Source organism: Ylistrum balloti, unplaced genomic scaffold (assembly GCF_031769215.1).
Source record: "Ylistrum balloti isolate Yb309-2 unplaced genomic scaffold, AGI_CSIRO_Ybal_v1 Utg369778, whole genome shotgun sequence".
Taxonomy (NCBI): Eukaryota; Metazoa; Mollusca; class Bivalvia; order Pectinida; family Pectinidae; genus Ylistrum; species Ylistrum balloti.
Window position 1 is genome coordinate 54,747 of NW_026781968.1, and position 24,736 is coordinate 79,482.

A 24,736-nucleotide genomic window follows, 5' to 3' on the forward strand; every position below is an offset into this window, starting at 1 on the left:
TTTCACAGAAAATACAGCTGACTTAACATCAATACAGCAGTGACCAACTAATCTAATCTTGCTGGCATTACTATGGCACAAATGCAATAAATCTGACTACCCGTGATGCTTGTTGATGAATAAAGCCAGATGATTTTGACCTATGATTGATGCTAACAGATGACCTTGACATTCCTTGTTGACATCACTGGAGGACCTTGACCTTATATTGATGCTCATAAATATCTTTCATCTTTCAGTGTTGATGTCACTTGACAATCTGGACCTTTTATCGATGAGAGTAGATAAATGTTCAAGGAAAAATATCACAAATTAATGTTGACCATGTTTAATGATGATTTATGATAAGATCGCCTCAAATTGACAGATTAAACCATCATTGGACGGTGCTGGCCACAAGTGAAACAATTTGTCACCTCACTGATCTGATACCACATATTTCACTACAGGTGGGACATAATGATTTGACCTTCAGCTAGCTGTTGAAGTCCTTGATTTTGACTTTGGCTTTAAGTCAATGGTAGCATCTTCCCTGGATTTAATCAATGGATTAGGGACACAAGGGCCATAGAACAAATCCCAGCACACAAACATATAACCTGCTTCACAGATTCTCTGAAACACAAAGAAAAACTCTAATCATTTAAATCATGTTTCTTATTAATGTTCTGATAAAGTAAAACACAACTTCATGTAAGTATTTTTGGAAAGTTCACATCATGTTCAGAGACGTCACCATTGGTTGACTTTTATTTCTACTATATGATAACAATTTTTAGTATGGGAAGAAAAAATTCACCAATAACTACATGGGGAAATCTTATACAAACTACATGTACATTGATAACCTCAATGATCATATACAAATGAACATTCAATCATGTTTGAAGCAATCATGTAGAAACCAATCAAGATTATAAAACCTGAAAGATTCCTTTCAATTCCTGTTGGTGTAACAGTTTGGTAAAAGCAGATACTCAAGTAAAAGATCTGAATGTGACCAAATCCTGAAATAAAATAACCTGTATCACCTACCTGCCGTGTTTTTCCTCCAGCAGATCTGGTACCACTGTTACCAGTGCTATGTATATAAAGCCCCCAGATGTGAATGGTAAAATCCAGGCAGTACGCTCACCTATGATACAAATATAACATTTATCAAGTTGTTTACTTTCTACAAATCATAACAATGGTATAACTAAAGAGAGGTATATGAACCCTGCAGTGTAGGTATTATAACTTTTATATCTATTTCTATACAATTGGAAGCAAGTTATATTTTTGTCCATTGTAGGAAACTGGAGAATGTAATTCAGGAGGTAACTCCCATAAACCTTTAAACATCAAGAAATCAAACTCTGGCCGCCTAGGTGAGAGATATGTATGCTACTGCTGAAGCACTTAATCAGCTTATGTAAATGTTATACAGAGACACAGAGACAAGATTAATCAAAAATCATCAAAAACTTGAAAAAAGAGTGTGACAATGAGATATATTAAACTTTTGTCTACAGATGATTGGACACCATTCTGATTGTAGTATACACCAATTTTAATGTTATTGAAGTTATGGATCAGGTACAGAGTATCAATCACAACAGCTTCGGAAGTTAAAGATAGTACCTACCTGCTTCCTGGGCTGATTCTGCTGTCAGGGCGGTTAGACTTCCTACTAGTACACCAGACGCTGTCAGGATCTAAACAGTTCACTATGTACTATTAGTTTACTGTACAATATAGTTACAGTAGAAAATCAAAACAGTCTCAAGTTACAACGTCATAGAAAGTTGTAGAATATAAATGTAGTTTATGATATGTTTTGTTCTCCTTTGTAATAAACAATCCATTAAAGCTGTCTAAAGCAATTTTATTTAAATGGAAATATATTTCATGAAAAGATATTTGACATAATACAAATGAAATAGATATTTACATTCCTTTTGCTTTCTGATAGTCACCATAAGTATAAATTATAATCCTGAAGCAATTTTGTATGTACAGTGAAGTCTACCTGTGCTTTGGCAGCTTTCCATCGATCAAATCCAGAGCGAAGTAATATAGCAAAGTCTCCTATTTCATGCGGAACTTCGTGTAAAAGTATGGCAAATGTAGTAATGGCACCAACCTGTAACAGATAGCCCATGTATAGGAAAAAAGATGAGGTACTGTAAAAACACAATGTTCAGAGTTTTAGCCCATGTATAGGAAAAAAGATGAGGTACTGTAAAAACACAATGTTCAGAGTTTTAGCCCATGTATAGGAAAAAAGATGAGGTACTGTAAAAACACAATGTTCAGAGTTTTAGCCCATGTATAGGAAAAAAGATGAGGTACTGTAAAAACACAATGTTCAGAGTTTTAGCCCATGTATAGGAAAAAAGATGAGGTACTGTAAAAACACAGTGTTCAGAGTTTTTCTACAGAAATTCAAAGGGTCAAGGCTCAAAGTGGGGGTGGGGGTGGGGGTCAGAGGGGTGGGGGGGGGGGGGTTGTCAAGATTATCTGATATGCAAAACTAACACAAGAAGGATTAAAAAATCACAAGAATGATTGAACAATTTACTTATTTACAAATATTGTTGAACCTGTTCAAATCAGGTCTTTACAAAATTATGCTTTTGAAAATGATTACCAGGTATAATACAAACTATCATAGTCGACATTGCCCAAAATCCAGACAAAGTGTCTCAGAAGTGATTTTGTACAGTATAATAATTTTTTTTCATGATTTTTTTCTTTTTTTAAATACTTAAAACATATCTCATCAATAATGTAAGTAAACCACATTTATTTACTTTTCCTATTATAAAAGGGAAATTAGGTATCAAGAAAACCTTTACAGTGGACATACTATTTATGGGAGAAAAATGAAAGTTCAGAAACTCAAGGCAAATGGGAAATGCTCCTAATATATTCTGCTTCTACTCTCCCATCTACAATGCAGTAAATATAAGAAGGTTGTGGATCACAACAAGCTAAGATGATAGATTTTATCTGATTAGAAACTCAATTGTCCTCTTGGTCTTTTCCCTGGGCTGGGCTTCATCAAGACTACAATTCATATACATTCTTTTAAAATATTGTGAAATTTGATTTGCAAGTAAGAATATGAATTTTGACATTTTCTCTGTATATGGAATATGACCATAAAGTTTGAAACACAAAATTTAAAACATTAAGAAAAGCATGCTTGTTAAAATCTGCTAAAATTACCTCTAAGAAGACTTCATATGAACAATTATAACTGCTTTTGGTATTTTTGATTGTCAGAAAAGACTGTATGGAGATTTCTGAATTTTTGTATAAATCATTTGGTTTCATTTAATTTTCTTTATCAATATTACAATAATTACTTTACAATCCTATTTGTGAACCATTATCCTGAACAGCGTAGCTCACCTTATTACTGACAACGAAACTTCCCCCAATAGCCAGACCATGTGTGAAATTGTCTATCACATTAGCTAGTAAATTTAAATATCCGCTGATCTGAAATAAATAAAGCAAATCATTCTGATAATAATCACAGTAAAACCTGCATCACAAACAAAGTTAATGAATTTAAGAGAAATCAAAATCCTGAGCAAATATTTTCATATAATGTGTATGCTTGACTGAAATATTTTCCCAGAGCAATACTATTAATGGATGGACTATAATAATTCTGTTGTAAAGGATGTCTTACTTTTATTGTCTCTGATGCTTTATTACAAGGTTTCTCAGAGATTTCTGTTTTTTTATTGTTGTCTGAAATTTGACAATTGTTTCCCCTTGGCTGTATATTTTCTGACTTCTGCAATGTTGAATTTGTTTCAACCTCACATTCATCTCCTATCTGTGAGAAAAAAAAAGAGAAGAAATCACATCAATATTGCTGTTCTGTAAAAGTATATATAAGTCTGAATCACAAAATATATCATGAGACTCCTAAATTGTCTATATCCTTTTGACAGTCGTAGCAGACTTACAATACATATCAATCTGTTTCTATGTAAACTTTAACATTCCATAAGGAAACCCTATAATATTGAACCCATATCTTTAAATCTTGTATCTACAGAATCTCAGATCACATCACATAAATTACTTTCTTGAAAATTGACTATTTGGAAGCAGGCTGCTGTGGGTTTAACAATAAGATTATCTTGGATATAATTTTGAGATTAAGACATATTTAGAAAGGTATCAAATTGTGACAATTGTCTGATGTCACTGATAATAAAGCCTTGTAAAATCCTGATGAATTCAAATATTTTCCCCTATGTCTTGTCAATTTTATGTCATTTCTTTCCCACAAAGGCTTTATATTTAATCTTGAATCCAGAAATTGGTGCCCTTGAAACTGGGGCTTGCACCTTTAATTGGATCTACACTATAATCAGCCCCTGACACCAAACATTATCTCTGTCAACATATATCAAATTCTCCCATTATTCAGCAACATATTACAAAACAAAATCAGCAAAAACTTACATGATCAAATTCTCCTTCCTTTGCAAATATTTTCTCAATGAGAAGAAATGAGATAATACCTCCCAGGACCCAGAGGCCCACCTTCATATGACCATCATGATTGTGTTGCCCTGTGGTGGAGACAAAAATGTGTAGCTATTATCAGATTACCTCCCTTTGAAAACTCTTCACGAAGACCAATATCATAGCGTTTTTCTCACCAAAATTGACCAGGCATGTTATGGTGAAGCATAATCTGTTTGTCAGCTGGAAATCGTTACCAGTGTGGAGATCACCTCCCTCAGTTCTCAAACATAATAGGCTTAATCAGTACAAAGAAATGTTTTCTTGAACAGCATTAAGTATTATGGGGAATTAGATAAAACACACAGAGGTGAATAGCATCTTTAAATTCAAATTCAGATTTACTTAGAAACAGTAGAGCCAAATAATGATTTAAGCTGCATCATAGAGTTGTTTCTTTGTTCAAGAAAATATCTGTGATGCTTGGAGCCTCAAAAGTAAAATCAGAAAAAAGAAGATGCAAAGACAACAAAAGACTGGCTAACAGCCTCACTGCACTTGTTTACTAACTTATCTCCCCTTTCTATGAAACTCTAGAATAAGAGGTAAGAATTCAGAACTAAAAGACTGATTTATATTTTGTTAATCAAATATTCTAGAGACAGGGACCAATTAAAAACAATAATACAGGTATATATGAATAGTGATAATGTAATCAATAAAACCTGTGTAATTTGGCTCAATTTCCATTTGCACTAAAATGACAAAAAAAAAAAAAAGGTTTGAGATGAAACATTAACAGTTATTTTTTCTTTTTTTTGTTGTCATGTAGAAACCTGTTTATTTTTGACAAGTCTTAAACATGAAATATGTTTCAATTTCAACATCAAATTTTCTTCAGTTTGGTAATTCAGTAAAATAGAAGTCTCCTAATGTAAATAGTAGAAGATTTAAGTGTTATGTTCCATGGCTATAATTTCACCTTCGTCAGACAATGATCAGGGAGTAGCATACTAGCACTAACGTACAAAGTGTATGAGATGGTAAGGAAAAGACAATTCCTTTTAGCAGTGCTATAATTATATGTACACTAAGGTAGAAAATAGTGTGACAATGTTTTCAGAATGTTTTCCCTTAAACAGTATGTTTTACAAAGCTGATTAATCAGGTAGGTGTATCAATCTGACATCAATGGATCACCACCAGATTGCTTTGCTTCCATGACTGCTACACTAACACAATAATTGATTAATTTGGCAGTGTATAATGTTACAAATATCATGCTATTTATCCACTAAAAAGGATATCAAACTGGTGACAAATCGATAATGTATATCAACAACAGTTTCTGTTGTTTAGCAAGCCAGGCAGCATAATCTTAACCATTACCATACTAAATTTAAATATATTCAAAATCTGTGCATATACATTGTCTTTTCTGAAAAAATCTATACTGTTTTTAGTTTTTTAGAAAATTTAGTGAAAGCAAATTTATCTATTCCTACTCGAAAATATACTAATTATTTTGTAAAATACATTGCAGTACTTCACAAAATGATATTCAAGTTATGAAGTATCTCACTGAATTTTTTACATTACCAAATCAAGAAAAAAGATTCATTTTTTTAAAGTTTTAAACACCTCACAAATGTTGAGAAATGGACTGGTCTGACATGGTTGTGTATTCAAGGTATTTTCAAAGTCAAGACCACATCTCTAAGTAAAACTGTAATATTGTAATTAATAGGATGGTAAATAATTGACTTATTCACAGGGCTCTGATTAAGTTTTAAAACAAACTTAGTGATAATTAAGAAAGCATTGAATTTCTTAACATCAAACTGTTAAACCAGTTAATAGCTGGTCATTGAAATGATTATGAAATATTGTCAATATCTACATATGTGATAGTATGAAAATCATGTCTTGATGGATTTCTGATGATAGATTTCAAATGGAATCCTAAGATTTCACCATAATATTTCTGTCAAGTTCATCAAGATCATATATTAATTGACAAAAACAACGCTATAGTTTCTTTCCATGGTGATATATTTAACATCATTAATACAAGGCCCCCAAAGTTTGTTTTCAGTACTGTTGTACAGGATTTAGCAAATATGTACATCATATTAACAACCCTACTCTCTTAAAGTCATTGAGGACATTTTGCACTTGCAATAATACCTTTGTTTAAATGTTCCCAAGCCTCAGGTAACAGATGGAGAAACACATCCCCCAACAGACCACCAACAGCAAAACTCAGCAACAACTTCAACTTATTGGCAGCAGCTGAAACATTAAGTAAGTATTATACAGACTCTGAAAATACAATGGAAATAACTGTTTGTACGTTAGATACGGTAACCAAATAATATCTTGATAAACTTTTGCAGCTTCATTTCATGGCCTTTATAAATTTTTTTAAAATCATTACATCATTTTTTCACAATCCAAACTATTTGTGATTTGCACATCTGTGACCAGGTTTTAAACAAACTGTAGACAAATTTTAATTCAGTCGGTCACTATAAGCATTGTAAACCATTGATTTTTGTATTAGATGATACTACCACTCTACCTTATTTTAATAAACCTGGTAAAGAACTTCATTTCACCATAATACCTGTCTACTGATGGTCTATTAATGGTTGCAATAAGCCTTTAGAAGATTTAAATTACACACATTTGATCTCTGTCAGCTTATAAGTTGGTCAATTGGTTATTTCATTTGAATGAACTTGTAATTGGCAGCCCAGCATGCCACTGGATCAATATTCTAATCTTTTTGCTTATTGAGAAAAGTTATTCAAAGATTTCAGCATAGTTAACTCTGGTATCCTTGAATCTTTGAGGGACCACACTTGATATCCTTTCATCTCAGCATGCTACTGAACCAATGTAAGGACCCTGAACATTTTGGTTATAAAAAAATTTGAAAGAAAATAATATGATGTTTAAAAACAATTTCAACATATCTGACTCTGTTGCCATTGAAAGTAATTGAAAATCGAAAAAGGTAATTCATCTGAGTAAACTTGGAACTTTTATGTCGCATGATACTGACCTAATATCATGACCTTGGAGCTCTTAGTTATTGAGAAGCTGTTTAAAGATTATCACATTTGGTCCTTGTGGCCTTAAAGGTGGGTCAAGGTCATCCATTTGAACAAACTTAATAACCTTACACTTTTATCCTACTACGATATCAGGTAGCTGGGCCTTTTGATTATTGAGCAGAAGTTGTCTGAAAGGAAAAGTTGGTGATGGATGACAAACACTGCACAGCAGCATTAACTGGCTCATTTGCCATGGGCAGATGAGCTCAAAACAAAACAACAAAACAAATCATAAGTTATCTGTAAATTGTGGTGGAGTAAAAAGATTGCATCGCAAGGTAGTTGTATATAAATTCACAGCAGGCAATATAAAGCATACTTCTGGTGCTTGTTTTTCCTTCCATACATTCTTTGTCTCACATTCCTTCAGATCTGTTGCCAGCAATGTATATAAGAGCAAAGTCTACAAGATTTGATATCATCTACTCAGAGACTTAACTAAAGTGGTGAAGAGAATTTAACATCCAGAAAGACTTACAGTTGTTCCCCTGAGATATCTGATTAATAGCCATCAGAAAATCATGTGCCAAGGAATTGCATTGTACCTGTATTTGTTTCAAGTCTACTACGCTTTAGCAGTAGAGATTCAAAACAAAATGCTTAAATGAATATGGATTGTCTTATCAAATTAGATAAGATATGACTGTGATGAGACTACGCTAGGATTTCTGTACAATGAAATATGGATGGTACTTTTTGTATGCTGTGACAATGAGATTCTGAACTCCCAGGAATGGTCAGACTGACAGATCATTGCTTTGCCAAAGTTCTCCTCTCACAAGCCTTTGGCTCATAGACTTCAACAGACCGTTTTTTTATTTTCACCATCTACAATGCAATCTCCAATTTGTCTGCAATATATACATTTATTAGCTATACATATATCTAGCCAAAGAGATGTAAAACACAGGGTTTTCCTGTTTGCAGACTTTAAAAATCTAAACCAAAATGAGATAATTGATTTGAAGCATCCTCTAAGAAATTAACTCTGGTGAAATGGAAATTTGGTTAAGTGTGGCATGCTGAATCATTATTAATGAACTTGTAGTGTACAATTACAGCTTAAATCAATTCCACACACTTAGTATTCAAAACAGTCCAAAGGCTCCAATCTGTTCCCCAGGAACTGGTAATGTATTCTTAACACAAAAGTTCTTTTTTTCCTGTTTGCCTTTACACGAAATCAAATAGGAACTAATACATAAACCTGTTATCTTCACATTGAAAACTGAACTTGGATTCCTTATGCAAAAGCAAATCAGATAAGAAACCTACAGATTTCAGTTAAAGAAAGCAATCCTGATCCTTTTAAAGCTTACAAATGGAATAGGATACCATTGATTTCTAGACACTGACATACTTTTCTTGTGTTATTTTGGATGTAAGAAAGTAAAATTTGTATGAATACAACTTTGATTATCTTTATCTAAAAAATCTATATCATTGTTATTGAAAAAATGATTTTTTTAATTTTATCACAGTCCAACAATGTCATACATAGTTTAATTATCCCCAGAGGGCTAGCTAACTTGTGTGCCGGGAATTTACAATGGTCCACATTGTATAATATTATCCCCCCCTTAATGATGCAGCTACAGAACTTGAGTATTATATATAATGTAGGTCATCGGTTTGACCTTCTCAGCTTTCATTGTTAATGATATCCCACTGACTGGAAAGGTGGTATTTATTATCAATAACCATTGACAACACTGTACCCTCTTCCTTATATTCAGCAGGGCATTATTCCAACTCTTGTGTGCATGTTCACAGTAAATTCCCAGACAGAGCTAAGGTCTATATTTAGCTCACAGATCAATTGGTCTGATTAGCACAATAATATAAAGATGAAGGTACAGATGACTGGACAACATCTGATAACATCTGATATCTTAGATTCCTTTTTTGAACTGGAACTGAAATCCATCTATGGAGGAATATTTACTCTGATGTTCAATTTCTTTTCCTTTGTAACAGTGTAAAGATTCAACACTTCACTTTCAGGTATTACTTTATTATCAATAATAAAATGATAAATTTACTGGCAATGTCTCTATTGTGACACACATAACCCAGCTCTAAATGAATGTTACCATGGGGATATCAGTCTGCATGATTAATTATTGAAAAAAATCTCGAAAGTTCACAAACAAATCAATAATTTTGTTAGAAGTATCACAAAAATAAATCTATTTGATTTGAATTTTATTGATAGATTTTCAGAACAATATTCCTGTTGTGAAAAAGAAACATCAACATTAAAAAGTTTTGCAATTAATAAGGACAAATTACCCACTAACTGGTGACACTTGTTCTTGTTGCGATTGATTCTCCTACGGTTTAATAAGGACAAAGATATAGTACAGAAGTCCTCTATTAATTTTAAAATTTGACAAAATTATAAAAAAAAAATGTTGGATTAAATGTATGTCCTCAGCTATCCTCAAATCATCTTTCCTGGTGGGCTGTTCAGGAAACTATCACATACACATTTACATAAGTCTGTCATGTCTTACATGGGTTCCAGGTTGCCTAATTCTCCAGCAGCTCTGGTATCTGGTAATACTCCCTCCCACCCAGACACATATAATCTCATTACATCTAATACATTGTGTATGCACACAGAATTAAAACTAATATACACATATCCAATTAGTAGTGTAAACCATGGCCTGTAGATCTGGCGCTAGGCATTGGTCAGATCACCAGCTGTGTACCATCCCTCTTTGTATCAAAACACCCATCAAATTCTTTCTCAAAAAATATCAATGAAAATTTTGTTATATCAAGTTTTCTTGGCACTGACTTCAAGTATTCTGGTGACTTTGACACTAAACACTTGAAGGTTTTATGAAGTATATATCTTTATGAATCTATTACCAGGTAAACTATCCATACAGCCCTGCAGACTTTCCCTAGCATCACCATGTGGTAACAGTGAGTGTCTGGTTTCTGCCTATTCCCTATATTTGGCTGGCACTGCTGTCTGCTTACCCCCTCCCTAATCCTCCCCATCCCTCAATGCAAGGAATACATGGGACTCAATATATACACAAATTCTTGTTTTGCCAATTACCATGGAGATGACCCTTTTTACCCTTGAATGATCAGTAACCTTCCCTAAGTACAAACATCAGGGACTCATTACATGTTTGGTGAGTCAATTGTTGTGAAATTATTTCACATTTCGTGGAGAAGTTAAGACCTCTCAGGACTACTGTGCTATAAGTCATGAGGACTGGATTAGATCCAACTATTGATGACCATTCTCATAATCATCAAGTCTCAGTGAGTACTACTCCCCTACTATATATCTTCTATCCAAACATCTCAACACAAACATTACATCACAATCGCTGTCTCTTCCTCTAACACTACACAATCTTACCGACTGTTTCCTCCAACTACACTGCATTCCTGCATTATCTTTCTTAAATTTATCACTCCAATCGGTGTTTATGTTTTCATAAAAAAACACGTTTGTTTGCACTTAACGTATCTTAAGATGCCAGGATCTAGAAGGAGTTGACCGATATCATCTGAAATCAACAACCTACAGTTTTCAGTTAAATGTATTCTGCACTAAGTTTCCGTGGAGATAATATTCTAAAATATTCCCAATGCCACAGATCAAAATAAAATCAATAAAAAGATCCACAGATTAAATCATGAGTCCATCAGAATATCATATTACAGCTGAAACTTCAGGATATTATGCCGTTATTTCCATCATCCTATTTCAACAAAAAGGTTTCAGTCAAAAACCCACACCATTTGTTATTTTAGATGAGAACTTTAAAGATGTGAACACCTGCCACAAATACTGTGGCTGTGAAACAGCTCTAGTTTGTCTATTTCTTTGTAGTGTAGGCAGTCAATGACATGAGGGCAGAAAAGATCATGTACAGTCAATGACATGAGGAGGGTAGAACCTGTAACTATAGCCAAGCACCATACAAACCACCAATCAGGTGCAGCATTATGGCACCACACTTCGCCGCCTAATTACATCTAGTCTTAACCTACTGTTGGTACCTACCCAACAACAGGTGTTAATGAAATAAGCAGATGAAAGCTTTGCTTTCTCCCTCCTGTATAAACAGTTCTGTTCCGTCAATCAATGACTTACTTATGAAGCAAGATCTATGCCTCATTTTTTAAATTAGTTAATACTGAATTCCAATTACAGATTCAGGATATGTCCTATCAGGTGTTATACATCAATGAACGCTTGTTTTTACCAGTTATGATATTCTACTCCTGTTAGAGAGGTCAGACAAAATATTCACTGCTTGTCTTAAATACTAGTGTGTGCTAACTAGACCTGATTTAACATCTTTGATCAGGTGAAACTACTTTTCCTGACCAAAGATCACTCTTATCTCAGGTTATTTTTTGTACAAAATCTTTCATGTGTTCTAAAAGATATAACTTAAGCATGATTACACTATTGCTCTATTATAAAATGCCATCATTGTTACACCTCTCCTGTTCGGGACGACAGACTTGTAACATATATCTACACACAAACATTTTGCATATCATCATGTCAGTTTTCACTTTAAGAACATTTAAGTTAATTACACATTGAATGCCACTAATCCAGACATGTGCCAATTTAATAGGTTATGTAATATACAACATGTACTTTATATTTGGAGCAGACTGCCAAATTTTTCTGGTTAGATCTCCCACTGGTCTTTTGATTTTATGGGGGTCATTTTCCGCATTATTTTTAGCATCCAGGATACCAACTGATAAATTCATTACAATGTTAAATTCCCTCAAATTTAAGAAGGTCCCTTAGTCCAGCTCTTCAAAATTTAACAGAAGTTTTTTAAGAAATGATGACAGTATTGGAATGACAGTTGAACAACAAATCATGGATGATGTTATGCCATATACATAAAGCCTAAGATGGTGCTTTGGCCGAGTGGTCGTTAAAGACCAGTGATAATCCTGAAACAGGCTATGGGTCCTTCCATTCTTCCATTTCCTTTGAATTTTACATAGGATGATCTAATTATTTTTATGATAGTGACTAAAAATAGCCATTGCTGTTAGCTCTCAGAGTTTTCCTCGAAAAACCTATAGGACTATGTAACTGAATATTATTAAAAAGGTCCTTGCAAACAAAGAAATAAAATATACAAATTGGATATATTGATGGTGATAATCAAAGCCACTATGTCAACACATGGAAAAATATTACAAGTAATGAAAGCAGAAATAATGGCTTTGAAATGTTAACAGAATGACACTGACAGAGTATTGTATAAATAATCAAACAGATCAGATGTTTACCCGAGCATTGCCTGTAAAAGCTATAGGGAGACTGCTCCTACAGGTCATAACATGCACCAGAGCAGCCTCTGTAGCAGAAGTCTCTGTTAGCCAGGTGTGTCTCTAAACAGACCTTACCTGTACAACTCGGTAGCAGGTGGGATGGACTCCTATGAATGCAGATACAGAAAGGTAATAATATCATCCAATATTCTAATATTTTCAACTATGAATGTTACAGATACCATACCTCTTCAGTGTAAGTATAAATGTTTTAGATGTTGATATTCATAATTTACTTGTAATTCATAGCAGGGTATGTATTCCAAAATATCAGAGCTAACATCAGATACCTGAAGTAAATACTAGCATGTCGTAAAGTTTTTTTTACACGCACGAGTTAACTATACCTATAGTACTAGTATTGTTTATCAATATACCTGGTATACAGACATTAGCAAACCACAACATAAGCAGAACTCAAGTTATTGCGTTGAAATGACTTTTGAAATGACCTTGAACTTAATCTACTTGTAGAGCAATCCAAAAATAACAGCATAGGCATTTACAAAAAGCAATGTTACAAGATTTAGTTTTATTGGTCAAATGGAACTCAAGAAATTAAGTGAAAAACCACCAAAAATCTTTTTACAGAAATGCTAACAGTGACCTTTACCTTAATTTGACCTTTAACATCAAAAAGCTATTCCAAGCAAGTAATTACCTCTTTCGATAGCTAGATGCATCAGTTAACATACATACTACACCAATGGCCATAGCAGAAACATGTGTATAGTCCAATTTCCAAATAATATTATATCAACACAATGAATAAAATATTGGCAGGAATAAAGCAATTTATCTCTTGAAATCATCACATGAAGTCAAGATATCAAATTCTGCCAATGTCTGACTCACTGATGAAAAGTTTCTCAAATCTACAGACTGGTTATAATTAGACATGGTCTTCAGGAGGCAGGTATCTAGAGACAGGTTAAATATGGTCTTTAGTAGGCAGGTATCGAGAGACAGGTTAGATATGGTCTTTAGGAGGCAGATATCTACAGACAGGTTAAGATATGGTCTATGGTCTTTAGGAGGCAGGTTTCTATAGACAGGTTAGATATGGTCTTCAGGAGGCAGGTTTTTATAGACAGGTTAGATATGTTCTTCTGGGTGCATGTTTCTACAGACAGGTTAGATATGGTCTTTAGGAGGCAGGTATCTACAGTCAGGTTAGATATGGTCTTTAGGAGGCAGGTATCTACAGTCAGGTTAGATATGGTCTTCATGAGGCAGGTTTCTACAGACAGGTTTGATATGGTTTTCAGGAGGCAGGTATCTACAGACAGGTTAGATATGGTCTTCATGAGGCAGGTATCTATAGACAGGTTAGATATGGTTTTCAGGAGGCAGGTATCTACAGACAGGTTAGATATGGTCTTCATGAGGCAGGTATCTACAGACAGGTTAGATATGGTCTTCAGGAGGCAGGTAACTATAGACAAGTTAGATATGGTCCTCAGGTGGCAGGTATCTACAGACAGGTTTAGATATGGTCTTCAGGAGGCAGGTAACTATAGACAAGTTAGACACAGTTTTCAGGAGGCAGCTATTTAGAGAAGAGTTTTATTCAACTACAAACAGATTCTACAAATTATATATAGTCCTTAATACATACATTAACAGAAAGAATTATTTATTGAGATAAGTCATAAATAGACATTGTTTTTAGTTTCTGTTGTAACACTAATCAATTGACATATGTCTATCAGTACATATCTGTACAGATGAATTTAACGACACATGTACTTCTTGTTTCTTAAACTTTTGAGTACATACTATCTTAGCATCATATCTGCATGTTATTAGGTTTAGATTTATATGATAACTGATTTTCTATACTGAACTTTATCATTAATATATCATCATTATTTCCAAAATGAATACAATCAATATTCTATTGGAATGCACTGACAGTAAATCTATGTTCCTTGAATGGTTATAATTTTCATTTACCATTTATCAATACAGGAACAATATTTCCATCATTTCATTAATTTTCATTATTACAGTAATATATTAGTATGTTATAAAGTCTCCTGGGCTTCCACTAAACTTGTAACATTATATTTACACAGCTGTTACTTATATTGATATTTATACAGTCCCATCGATGGCACCAATAAAATATTACTGTTCAGGCTATACATGCTACTAGCAGCAGCTCAATATTTACCTTGACATACAACTGTCAGTATGAGAACTAAATATGTTACATGTTTACATGAAGATGAAGAGACACTTTAACATACTCCCCCACATGTAACTGAACCTATTCAACAAGGAAATAAGACGCTAAGCATATGAATGATGTCTGACTGTTGGTTCTGTTTTGGAAAATTTGAAGCCACTTCATTAATTTTTCATGTGGAATGTATATATATTTCGGGAAAAGCATTATAAACAACATTGTTGGTACCCTTTCACATCATTATATCAGTTGTTCAAACAAGCTTTGTTATCAGAATCAGAAGCACATGGCATATAAACAGACTCCTAAGTCTAAAAGCAGGGTAGATTTTATGATGCATTGTGCTGGTGGAAGTTTATGATAGACAGACTGTGGGGAGCTATGGCTGGTCTGAAAGTTAATTAGTTGAAGACTATCCTCCCAACAGATCACTGCCATCATCAGCTCAGTAGGACATGGAGAGCACACTTTGATGATGTGTGGACCTGTTATAAGGTAGTACTGCAGTTACCAGCATCCACCCACCAACATCTGATCTACCTTCTGTTGGTGTGCCAAAATTCTGGTTTGACAAGTACTTCAGTATCTGTGTTGGTTGTCAGTGAGAACATCACTTAACAGATTAGGTTCATTACACTCTGAAATCTGAATATTATCAAAAGGAAGAAACACAGGGTCAACCCTTGAATATATAGGTGTATTGTGCAGAACTCTGCCATATATACACAGTACTGTACTTCTTGGTGCACCAGGATTATAGAAATGCTGGAACTGACTCAGAAAATGACACATGGAGGCTACTGAAGTAGGATTTATTGGCATCAGTTTTAATGGTCCATATAAATATTGAACTAAAACTTTGACAATATACAGGAGGACAAGCCTGAACCTGAAGATATCTATCTACAGCCAGAAAGCTTTACTGTCATACCATTAACTGTAACAGAGGAGAACCTATTGAAAGTGTGGTAGACTGTACACCATTCAAGTAACAAAGGTGAACCTATTGGAAGTTTATTTGATGATGTTGATGTAGAAGTGTCATACAACAAAAAACAAAAATCCAAGGCCAAATTCCTTGGTAGGCTATACATCTTGTGTAGCTTCACGTGTATATGAACTCTAGTACAAATCTTGGATGACAGAAATTATTGACACCAGTTGACCTGCTGGAAGGGATAAATGAACATGTATATTTTTATGTAGCTGATGTTGTGTACCTTTGCAGCATTGCCAATCATTGCAGGAAAGAATCCACAGAATAGACAGAAGGCAAGAAGGTGGTTATACTCTGGATGTTCACTAATGTCAACAAGAGTTTGTGTATAACCAAGCTATATAGTAACAGAGAGACACCAACAGAAGCATGTACCAGCTTAGGAGTGGGTTAATCACCAGTTTTTTATAACCTATAGCTACAGTACCAACGACAAATCTAACAATTTGTATTGAGAAGTTGGTGATATTTAATATACTCATCTACCAGGTACATTTGATATGTTTTCAAGGGTATCTTGACAAGCTAACTTCGAGACAAACAACCAACCTATCAGAAATTGACAAGTGTATAGAATCTTGTTCCTCACAGCAATGTCTATATCCCAGGTCTTACACAATAGATTCTACTTGTGTTCCATAAGGATGCAGTGGTTGCTGTAGATATACTAGGAAGGAGAATATGAGTCTGTATGGACATGGACATTAATTGGTTGTGTTATAAATCATCAGTCTCTGGGTAAAATACCAGTATTGTAGGCCATAGTAGCCAATTACTTTAGCCAGTCTGAGACATCAGGGGAAAAGTTAATACGGTGACCAGCTGGGGCTACCACTGCAGCACTTCCCCAGACAGTTCTAGTTTACTGCCATCCTTTCTGGGTTTTGTTGACTTTTCTACATAAGAAACAAGTGACTAGCCATCTGTGTAAGAAGTACCTAAAACAGTACTACTGTGTTAGCTGAAGTAATTTTCCATAGTAAGTGCTGTGTTGTTCTCAAGGGAATACCAGTTCTCCTCAACGTTTCAGGATGTCAAGCAAGCTCAAGTCTCACGAGAGTTTTTATAGGGACGTTTCACCTTACATAGCGGTAGGTTTATGGGCATGCTTGCCACACCATCATAGAAACAGTGTCATTCTTAATGCATAAATTCCTTGTTAACAAAATAATACTTTCTCAATTTTAAGTCATACAAAACCTGTATTCATAACATATGCTATTGCTGTTTTTATTTGGGTTCTAATAGTGTTTGAAAAATAGCAGAAGAGGGCAACACTCATTAAATAAATGTAAAACCAAAAAGGTAATTATTCTATTTTCAGATTTACACAATCACTTTATATCTTAATCTTGTATGCAGACATTGTCTTTCCTATTCATGATAAAGAAGGCAAGATGATGTTTATACTAACTGATTCATTCGATCGTACTGTATAATTAGACAGGTTTAACCACAACCAATGATGTGATCTTCAGTCAGAAATCATAGATTTCAAACATCTTCCAACAAGATTCCCCCAAAGTTCATCTATGTGTAGATGGCACCAAATTCCACCACAGCAGTCGACTTTAAAGGCCACAATCCTATACTCTATTATCCTCCTTTCTTACAAGATTGTAACACATTTAAATCCTGAGTCATGGATTTTCGTCCATATAAAGGTTACTTGAACAAACTTGATCGAGCCATTTGGCATTTAGCAATCGACATGGTATATAGGATTGTATTATAATTCTATACATTAAAGTACATGTTATAATAAAGCTCTTTGAAAATTTGTGAACTGCTATGAGAAACCTATGTTGCTATTATACTTAATGTATACTGCTTTAAGGCAGCTATGTTAATTGCTTGGATACAATGGTATACACTAGAACCTTGAATTATTAATTATTATTGTAATTTCAACATATATTGCCATATTTAACCTTTACTTTGGGTCAAGGCCATTTGTTTGACAAACTGAATGGTCCTTTCCATAAGGCAAGTTATGTATACAGTGTTGGTATTGTCCAACATATGTCATCTAAATTAAGGTATCAGCATCAGCTCATAAGATTCTCTATCAATAGCAAACAAGGTAAATGTGTAAATGGTTTTACTAATATACAGCTTAATAAATCTTTGGTATAAATCTTCAAACATAATTTATCAGACCTTGTACCTGTATCTAATATGTGATATGTATGGCCTTGTCCTCGACATGAACCCTGTCATTGTAATCTGATTGACCTCTATAACCCTCTCAATAGTCCATGTAGCAGGCTACCTTATGTGCATCACAAGTTACTTCAAAATCTACAATTAGATACCAACCTCTACATGTTGTATGTAGGCACCAGTTACATCAGACATCAAACACACATCCTAGGTACATGTAATGCATGCATGTAATGCACACCTACGCCTCTGCTCATCAGTGATACAATAATACAAGTAACACTTGTAATATACATAGTACATTTGCACTTTTAAATAACGAGAATCTTTAAATAGGCACAATCATCTGACCACAATGCAAATACTGAATTACCTGAAGATATTTTTTCTAAAATATGCAGTAAATCAAAATTTATTGTTTTTGTTCAGACAAATTTTGTTCAATAAATTGCATGTACTATACACTCTAGTACTACGCTCTCAAAAAATAACAAATCTAAAAAAAGTTTATTAACTCTACAGAGTAATACATAAATGTCCTGAGAAAAGCTTCAACCTTACTTGTGTATCAGTCCATCTAAAGACTTAACAAAAAGCTAGGATTGTACTGATAAAATATGCTGCTTCATTTATATGTAAGTAACTTCTAAAGGGCAAACATCACCATACTTTGGATTATTTAACAAACATGATAACAAATCTTGTATCACCTTTTCAACTTTTTTTAACAATGCAAAGAATCCATCTGTAATTAGCAGTATTTTTGTAACCAAATGCCAACCTACTGTACCCTATCACATAAAACTGCTACCAATCTTTCATTCTCGTTTCTACCTTATCTCATCCTTAATTGATGATACCATCTTCCTTCCTTAATCACCCATTCACCCTCATTCTTCACCTTTACTTTCTACCTCAAGGTAATTTCTAGTCAATAATTATAATGACATTCAAATATCACTCTCAATCTACACCTTTTCATCCTTACTATCACTCCTTATCCTAACCTTTTAATCCTCACAATTACTTTTTTTATCTGATCCCCCCACCCACTAACCTTGCCTTTTCTTCATATATCTCACTTTCACTTCTAATCTACCCCTTTCCATCCTCAATATCACTCCCAATCCAATCCTTTTCCTCCCTGATATTACTCCCAAACCTAATCTTTTAATCTTCACACTTCTAATCATTTAATCCTGAATATCACACTTAATCCTAACCCCAAATCATCATTTTTACTACTATAAATACTAGCCAGTTTTAATCCTCACTATCATTCTGAATAACTAAAATTATAAACCTAGCTAGTTTTCATTTGAGTGTACATGACAGATGTCATTTGTGAAGCATAAGACACTTCTGATACTAATTCTTACCATTTAGCCCTTTAACTATATATTAACCTACCTTACAACCCCTAACAATAGTAACATAGCCTACAATCCCTCACACTACTTACCTAGATTACAATCCCCCACTCTGATAACCTAGCTTACAATCCCTCACACTAACCTAGCTTACAACCCCTCACACTAACCTACCTTAAAATCCCTCACACTACTAACCTACCTTACAATCCCTCACACTACTAACCTACCTTACAATCCCTCACACTACTAACCTACCTTACAATCCCTCACACTACTATCCTACCTTACAATCCCTCACACTACTAACCTACCTTACAATCCTTTTCACTACTAACCTACCTTACAATTCCTCACACTACTTACCTACCTTACAATCTCTTGCACTACTAACCTACCTTACAATCCCTCACACTACTCACCTAGCTTACAATCCCTCACACTATTAACCTAGATTACAATCCCACACACTTACCTAGCTTACAATCCCTCACACTACTAACCTAGCTTACAATCCCTCACACTACTAACCTAGATTACAATCCCACACACTAACCTAGATTACAATCCCACACACTAACCTAGCTTACAATCCCTCACACTACTAGCCTACCTTACAATCCATCAAACTACTAACCTACCTTACAGTCCCTCATACTACTAACCTACCTTACAATCCCTCACACTACTAACCTATATTACAATCCCACACACTAACCTAGATTACAATCCCACACACTAACCTAGATTACAATCCCACATACTAACCTAGATTACAATCCCACACACTAACCTAGATTACAATCCCTCACACTACTAACCTACCTTACAATCCCTCAAACTACTAACCTACCTTACAATCCTTTTCACTACTAACCAACCTTACAATTCCTCACACTACTTACCTACCTTACAATCTCTCGCACTACTAACCTACCTTACAATCCCTCACACTACTCACCTAGCTTACAATCCCTCACACTATTAACCTAGATTACAATCCCACACACTTACCTAGCTTACAATCCCTCACACTACCAACCTACCCTACAATCCCTCACACTACTAACCTAGCTTACAATCCCTCACACTACTAACCTAGATTACAATCCCACACACTAACCTAGCTTACAATCCCTCAAACTACTAACCTACCTTTCAATCCCTTGCACTAACCTACCTTACAATCCCTTGCACTAACTTACCTTATAATCCCTCACACTTACCTACCTTACAATCCCTTGCACTAACTTACCTTATAATCCCTCACACTTACCTACCTTACAATCCCTTGCACTAACTTACCTTATAATCCCTCACACTTACCTAGCTTACAATCCCTTGCACTAACCTACTATATAATCCCTTGCACTAACCTACCTTACAATCCCTTGCACTAACCTACCTTATAATCCCTCAGGCTACTAACCTACCTTACAATCTCAAATACTTTATTTTTCATATCATGTAAGCACCATGTTATCATCAAGATATCAAAATGTACTTGATCAATGATTTAAGCTTGATTTAGATAACACAAAGATAAAATCATATTGACACAAAGTGAATTTTATCAACTGAAGTCATCACCCAGCGTACATATTATGTATACATTCATTAGCATCACCTCAGTTAGCACATGTGGTGGCATAATTTGGTGGCCTTTCTAAAGCATAAAATGTTTTGTTGAGTCACATCCACATGTAAATCTTCTAACATTTATGATATTACAATGTATTACTAACAGCAACATCTCTTTTAATTTTTCTGAATTATTTTCTTCTCAAATGACGTTATTGCATCATCATCAAAAAAAATTCAGGTGAGGGACAAGTGAAGGATAACTAGCTTATCTTTTATTTTAATTGAACTTTTTCAAGATATGAAATTATTCTTATGTGAAACAATAGATGTTTAGAATTTTTTGATGCAGGAATAAAGTAGCCAAGGGCTTGTTAATAATTTACAGATGTTGCAGATAGAAAGTTGGCATCTCAAGTGTGTTAGACAAACATGGCTAAGCAAAGATAGATTGCTGTTCTATTCTTGTGCCAAGGGAGGCAATTTATTTTTTTAGCTTACAAAAAATACTGATATTTCTGGAATGCATCATGAAGCACTTGTTGTTATGTGTCAGTTCAGTATTTCTGAGTGTAAATAGTACATTTGAATTGTAATTTGTGTGGCAAGTGTGTGAGTGGGTGGAAGAATGTAAAATAATGGTTTGGGGTTTGGTATACAAGCACAGTTCAAGGAAGACTACCCCTACCAAAATTTGCTCATAATCTTTACATGAGCAGCTTATGTCAAGACATTCCAACATGAAATCTAACACAATTTGCTCATGTGTATTTTAACATGCAAATGAAGCAGAAATCTCCTGTGAAAAATATGTTCACAATTAGAAAAATGCTCAAATGAGGACACAAGCTCATGAGCAATATATAAAAAGGTCATGTGAGCATTTGAATCTTGAAAACTGACCTACACAGACTTTAGTTTAATGATGTAAATTGATGATTGCATTAAATTCTCTAGCAGAGATATTCGGTCTATGGCCAGAGATATGTTTATTCAGTCTATGTCCAGAGATACTTTCATTCAGTCTATGTCCACAAATATATTTATTCAGTCTATGTCCAGAGATATTTTTATTCTGTCTATGTCCAGAGATACAAACAGTCGATGTCCAGAGATATCTTTATCCAGTCTATGTCCAGAGATATATTTATTTAGTCTATGTTCAGAGATATATATATTCATTCTATGTCCAGAGATATACTCAGTCCATGTCCAAAGATATGTTCAGTCTATGTCCAGAATTGCAATTAATCTGTATATGTTATTTGATGTAGACTACTTTAAGTAAGAAGAAATTTCTTTTTAAAGGACACAGGAACAAATAATGATACATTTTTAATACATGAATTCATGATCACAAGTCATGTGCATTCCTACATTCAGATGATTTCCCAATAAAACAAAGTCTTTGTTTGTTTATAAGATCCTGGAGATGCTGTTTCATTGGCAATATCTCTAAAAACAATTCATGTTTGGTGATCAAAATAAAGTTATCGTTTAATATCCTTATGTAAACATGTTCAGAGTAATACAAGGGAAATAACTCTTGTCAACTTGTAACACTATCGGGTATTCTACCATACTGATCTGACAGAAATATATGGTATGTGTTCCAAAAAGGTAGGTATTTCCTCCCATACGTTCACCTCATGATCCTTACTCAATATCTGAAAAGTATCTATTATGTGGCATTTTTATCTGATAATTGATATCAATGGATCGAAACAAAAAAGCTGAAATATTTTACCAGTATTCTATCAAAATATCACTTTCTGCTTTGATGTTGCTGATGTCAGAAGGAAAACCCAATTTCTGGTGAAATAAATTAATCATTTGTATGCTGAACAATGCTTTTTAATTTCATTTTGTTACTAAATGTTAAAATCATCATCTAGTTATCAAAATTTTGAACTACTAAATCACTTATACTGGTCATATATTATTAGAATACCGAGTTAATCTTACTATGAGTAAAACATCATACATGTACTTTTGTTTGAACTCAGAATTTGTATTAACTGTGCTCAATAAGCATCATGCATTAATTAGAACAATACTCTAAAGAACAAGTTGAGGTTCTTTAATGAAGAATGATATCACAAAGACTACAATAAATCTTGCAACACTCTTGATTATCATGTATAAATATACATGTACATTTTTTAGGTAACCATATTTAATGAAATAACTTAACTATGCCAGAATAAATCTATAGATGATATGAAAATTTAATCACATTAACTATATGATATGTAATCTGATATAGGTTCTAAATCCTGACACTGCTTTTCACAACTTTAGTGAGCATCAGTAAATATGAATCTAGTATACAAAATGAGTCAAGCTATTAATATGTTGCCTTCTACAACTAAAAGACTTATGTAAAACACAGAAGGAAATTCTGCATAATTCTTTGGCCCAGCCATTAATTATATCACATCTCATATACCTTGCTTTGATTCACGTCAGGTGCTCTGCAGGAATGTATTATTCCTGTCTTTTTGTTCTCTATACAATATCATCCATAAAAATCAGATAAGTTGAAAAAAAATCATGATGTATAAGAATTTAATATGAGATTAGTTTAAATCTTGTTTCAAAAATTTTGTAAACCAAATGAATTTTTAATGTATTGGTTCATTTAAAATGATAACCAACACAGATTGGTACAAAAAAAAGATCATGATTAGAAATATTCAGAACATTTTATTAGTCTTTTTGTTTTATATCTTTTACATCATGTGTGCATTTGTAGCTGGTTTAATGTTATTGTCTTCCATTTATTTTATAAAAATGAACACCTCGGGGACGTATATAGGACCATTTACGCAGTGCATGACGTATATACAACAGTATGGTCAACTATATCAGTCCATGAGAGAAATTCTAAATAGTGTAAACAATTCTGTACACGTGTCAGTCCATAGAATCTTATCCTATAATCTTTTCCGTCAGCAAACATATGCTGGTTCACAGAACCGTATGTTTATACCACTATGCAGCTACTGAGCTGGTACGGTCGTGTTGAGAATGCTAGACTACCAAACATACATAGTAACGAAAAAATACTTACCACCATGTTTTAATGCCGGGCCAGCTTCGATGGGGATGATAAGAAGTGGGAAAATACCACTTAGTCCAACAAGTATAGAAGCTAAAATCGCAAAAATCCAAGTATTCAACTCTTGAAAACCGAACATATCGTCTGCTAGGTTCTCTTTTGCCACGTCTATGTCTCGACTACCTCGTCCCCCGCTTTTATGAGATGTCTTTGCCCGGTGTATTTCTCCATCTGCTAGACTTATCAGCAACACATAGATAACAACCCCCTGCATCAACCGTCCTCCGATAGCCATTGGTGACAGTCAGGTCGGAGATAACATGTAAACTTTGGACAAAGTTGTGATCCCAGACAGGAAGGTGTTTTCCGACCTTGAACTCTGATCACAAGTAAAGCTGGTGAAATTTGGCATATGATTCGTAGTTTCGCATT

At 34.1% G+C, this 24,736-nt stretch overlaps 2 protein-coding genes across 4 annotated transcripts in view; one reads left to right on the forward strand and one right to left on the reverse strand.

Annotated features, from left to right (window-relative positions):
• Positions 1 to 21: 21 nt before the first annotated feature.
• LOC132544049 (zinc transporter ZIP13-like) lies at positions 22 to 24,599 on the reverse strand. The gene is made up of 9 exons (XM_060207616.1): positions 24,317 to 24,599; positions 6,664 to 6,768; positions 4,474 to 4,583; positions 3,686 to 3,835; positions 3,400 to 3,489; positions 2,012 to 2,125; positions 1,628 to 1,697; positions 1,036 to 1,135; positions 22 to 615 (listed from the first exon to the last, which is right to left on the reverse strand). The coding sequence occupies exons 1-9, from the start codon at positions 24,597 to 24,599 to the stop codon at positions 543 to 545; spliced, it is 1,095 nt and encodes a 364-aa protein (XP_060063599.1). The 3' UTR covers positions 22 to 542.
• Positions 10,757 to 24,736, forward strand: part of LOC132544047 (F-box/LRR-repeat protein 2-like) — a 66,245-nt gene continuing 52,265 nt past the window's right edge. Inside the window, exons 1-2 of one of the 3 annotated variants that reach the window (XM_060207615.1) lie at positions 10,818 to 10,883; positions 12,943 to 13,070. In XM_060207615.1, coding sequence (XP_060063598.1) covers positions 13,041 to 13,070 — 30 coding nt within the window. In that variant the 5' untranslated portion in view covers positions 10,818 to 10,883; positions 12,943 to 13,040. Of the gene's footprint in view, positions 10,884 to 12,942; positions 13,071 to 16,192; positions 17,221 to 24,736 lie in introns of those variants that run through there. The other 2 variants (XM_060207614.1, XM_060207613.1) reach the window with 2 other exon arrangements.

Bases quoted from the DNA above. Each gene is read 5' to 3' on its own strand.
- LOC132544049 (XM_060207616.1), bottom strand. From the start codon at position 24,599: ATGGCTATCGGAGGACGGTTGATGCAGGGGGTTGTTATCTATGTGTTG. The intron at 2,126-3,399 runs GTGAGCTACGCT...TATCTGTTACAG, and splicing joins GTTTCGTTGTCAGTAATAAG to GTTGGTGCCATTACTACATT. The intron at 1,698-2,011 runs GTAGACTTCACT...TGAACTGTTTAG, and splicing joins GGAAAGCTGCCAAAGCACAG to ATCCTGACAGCGTCTGGTGT.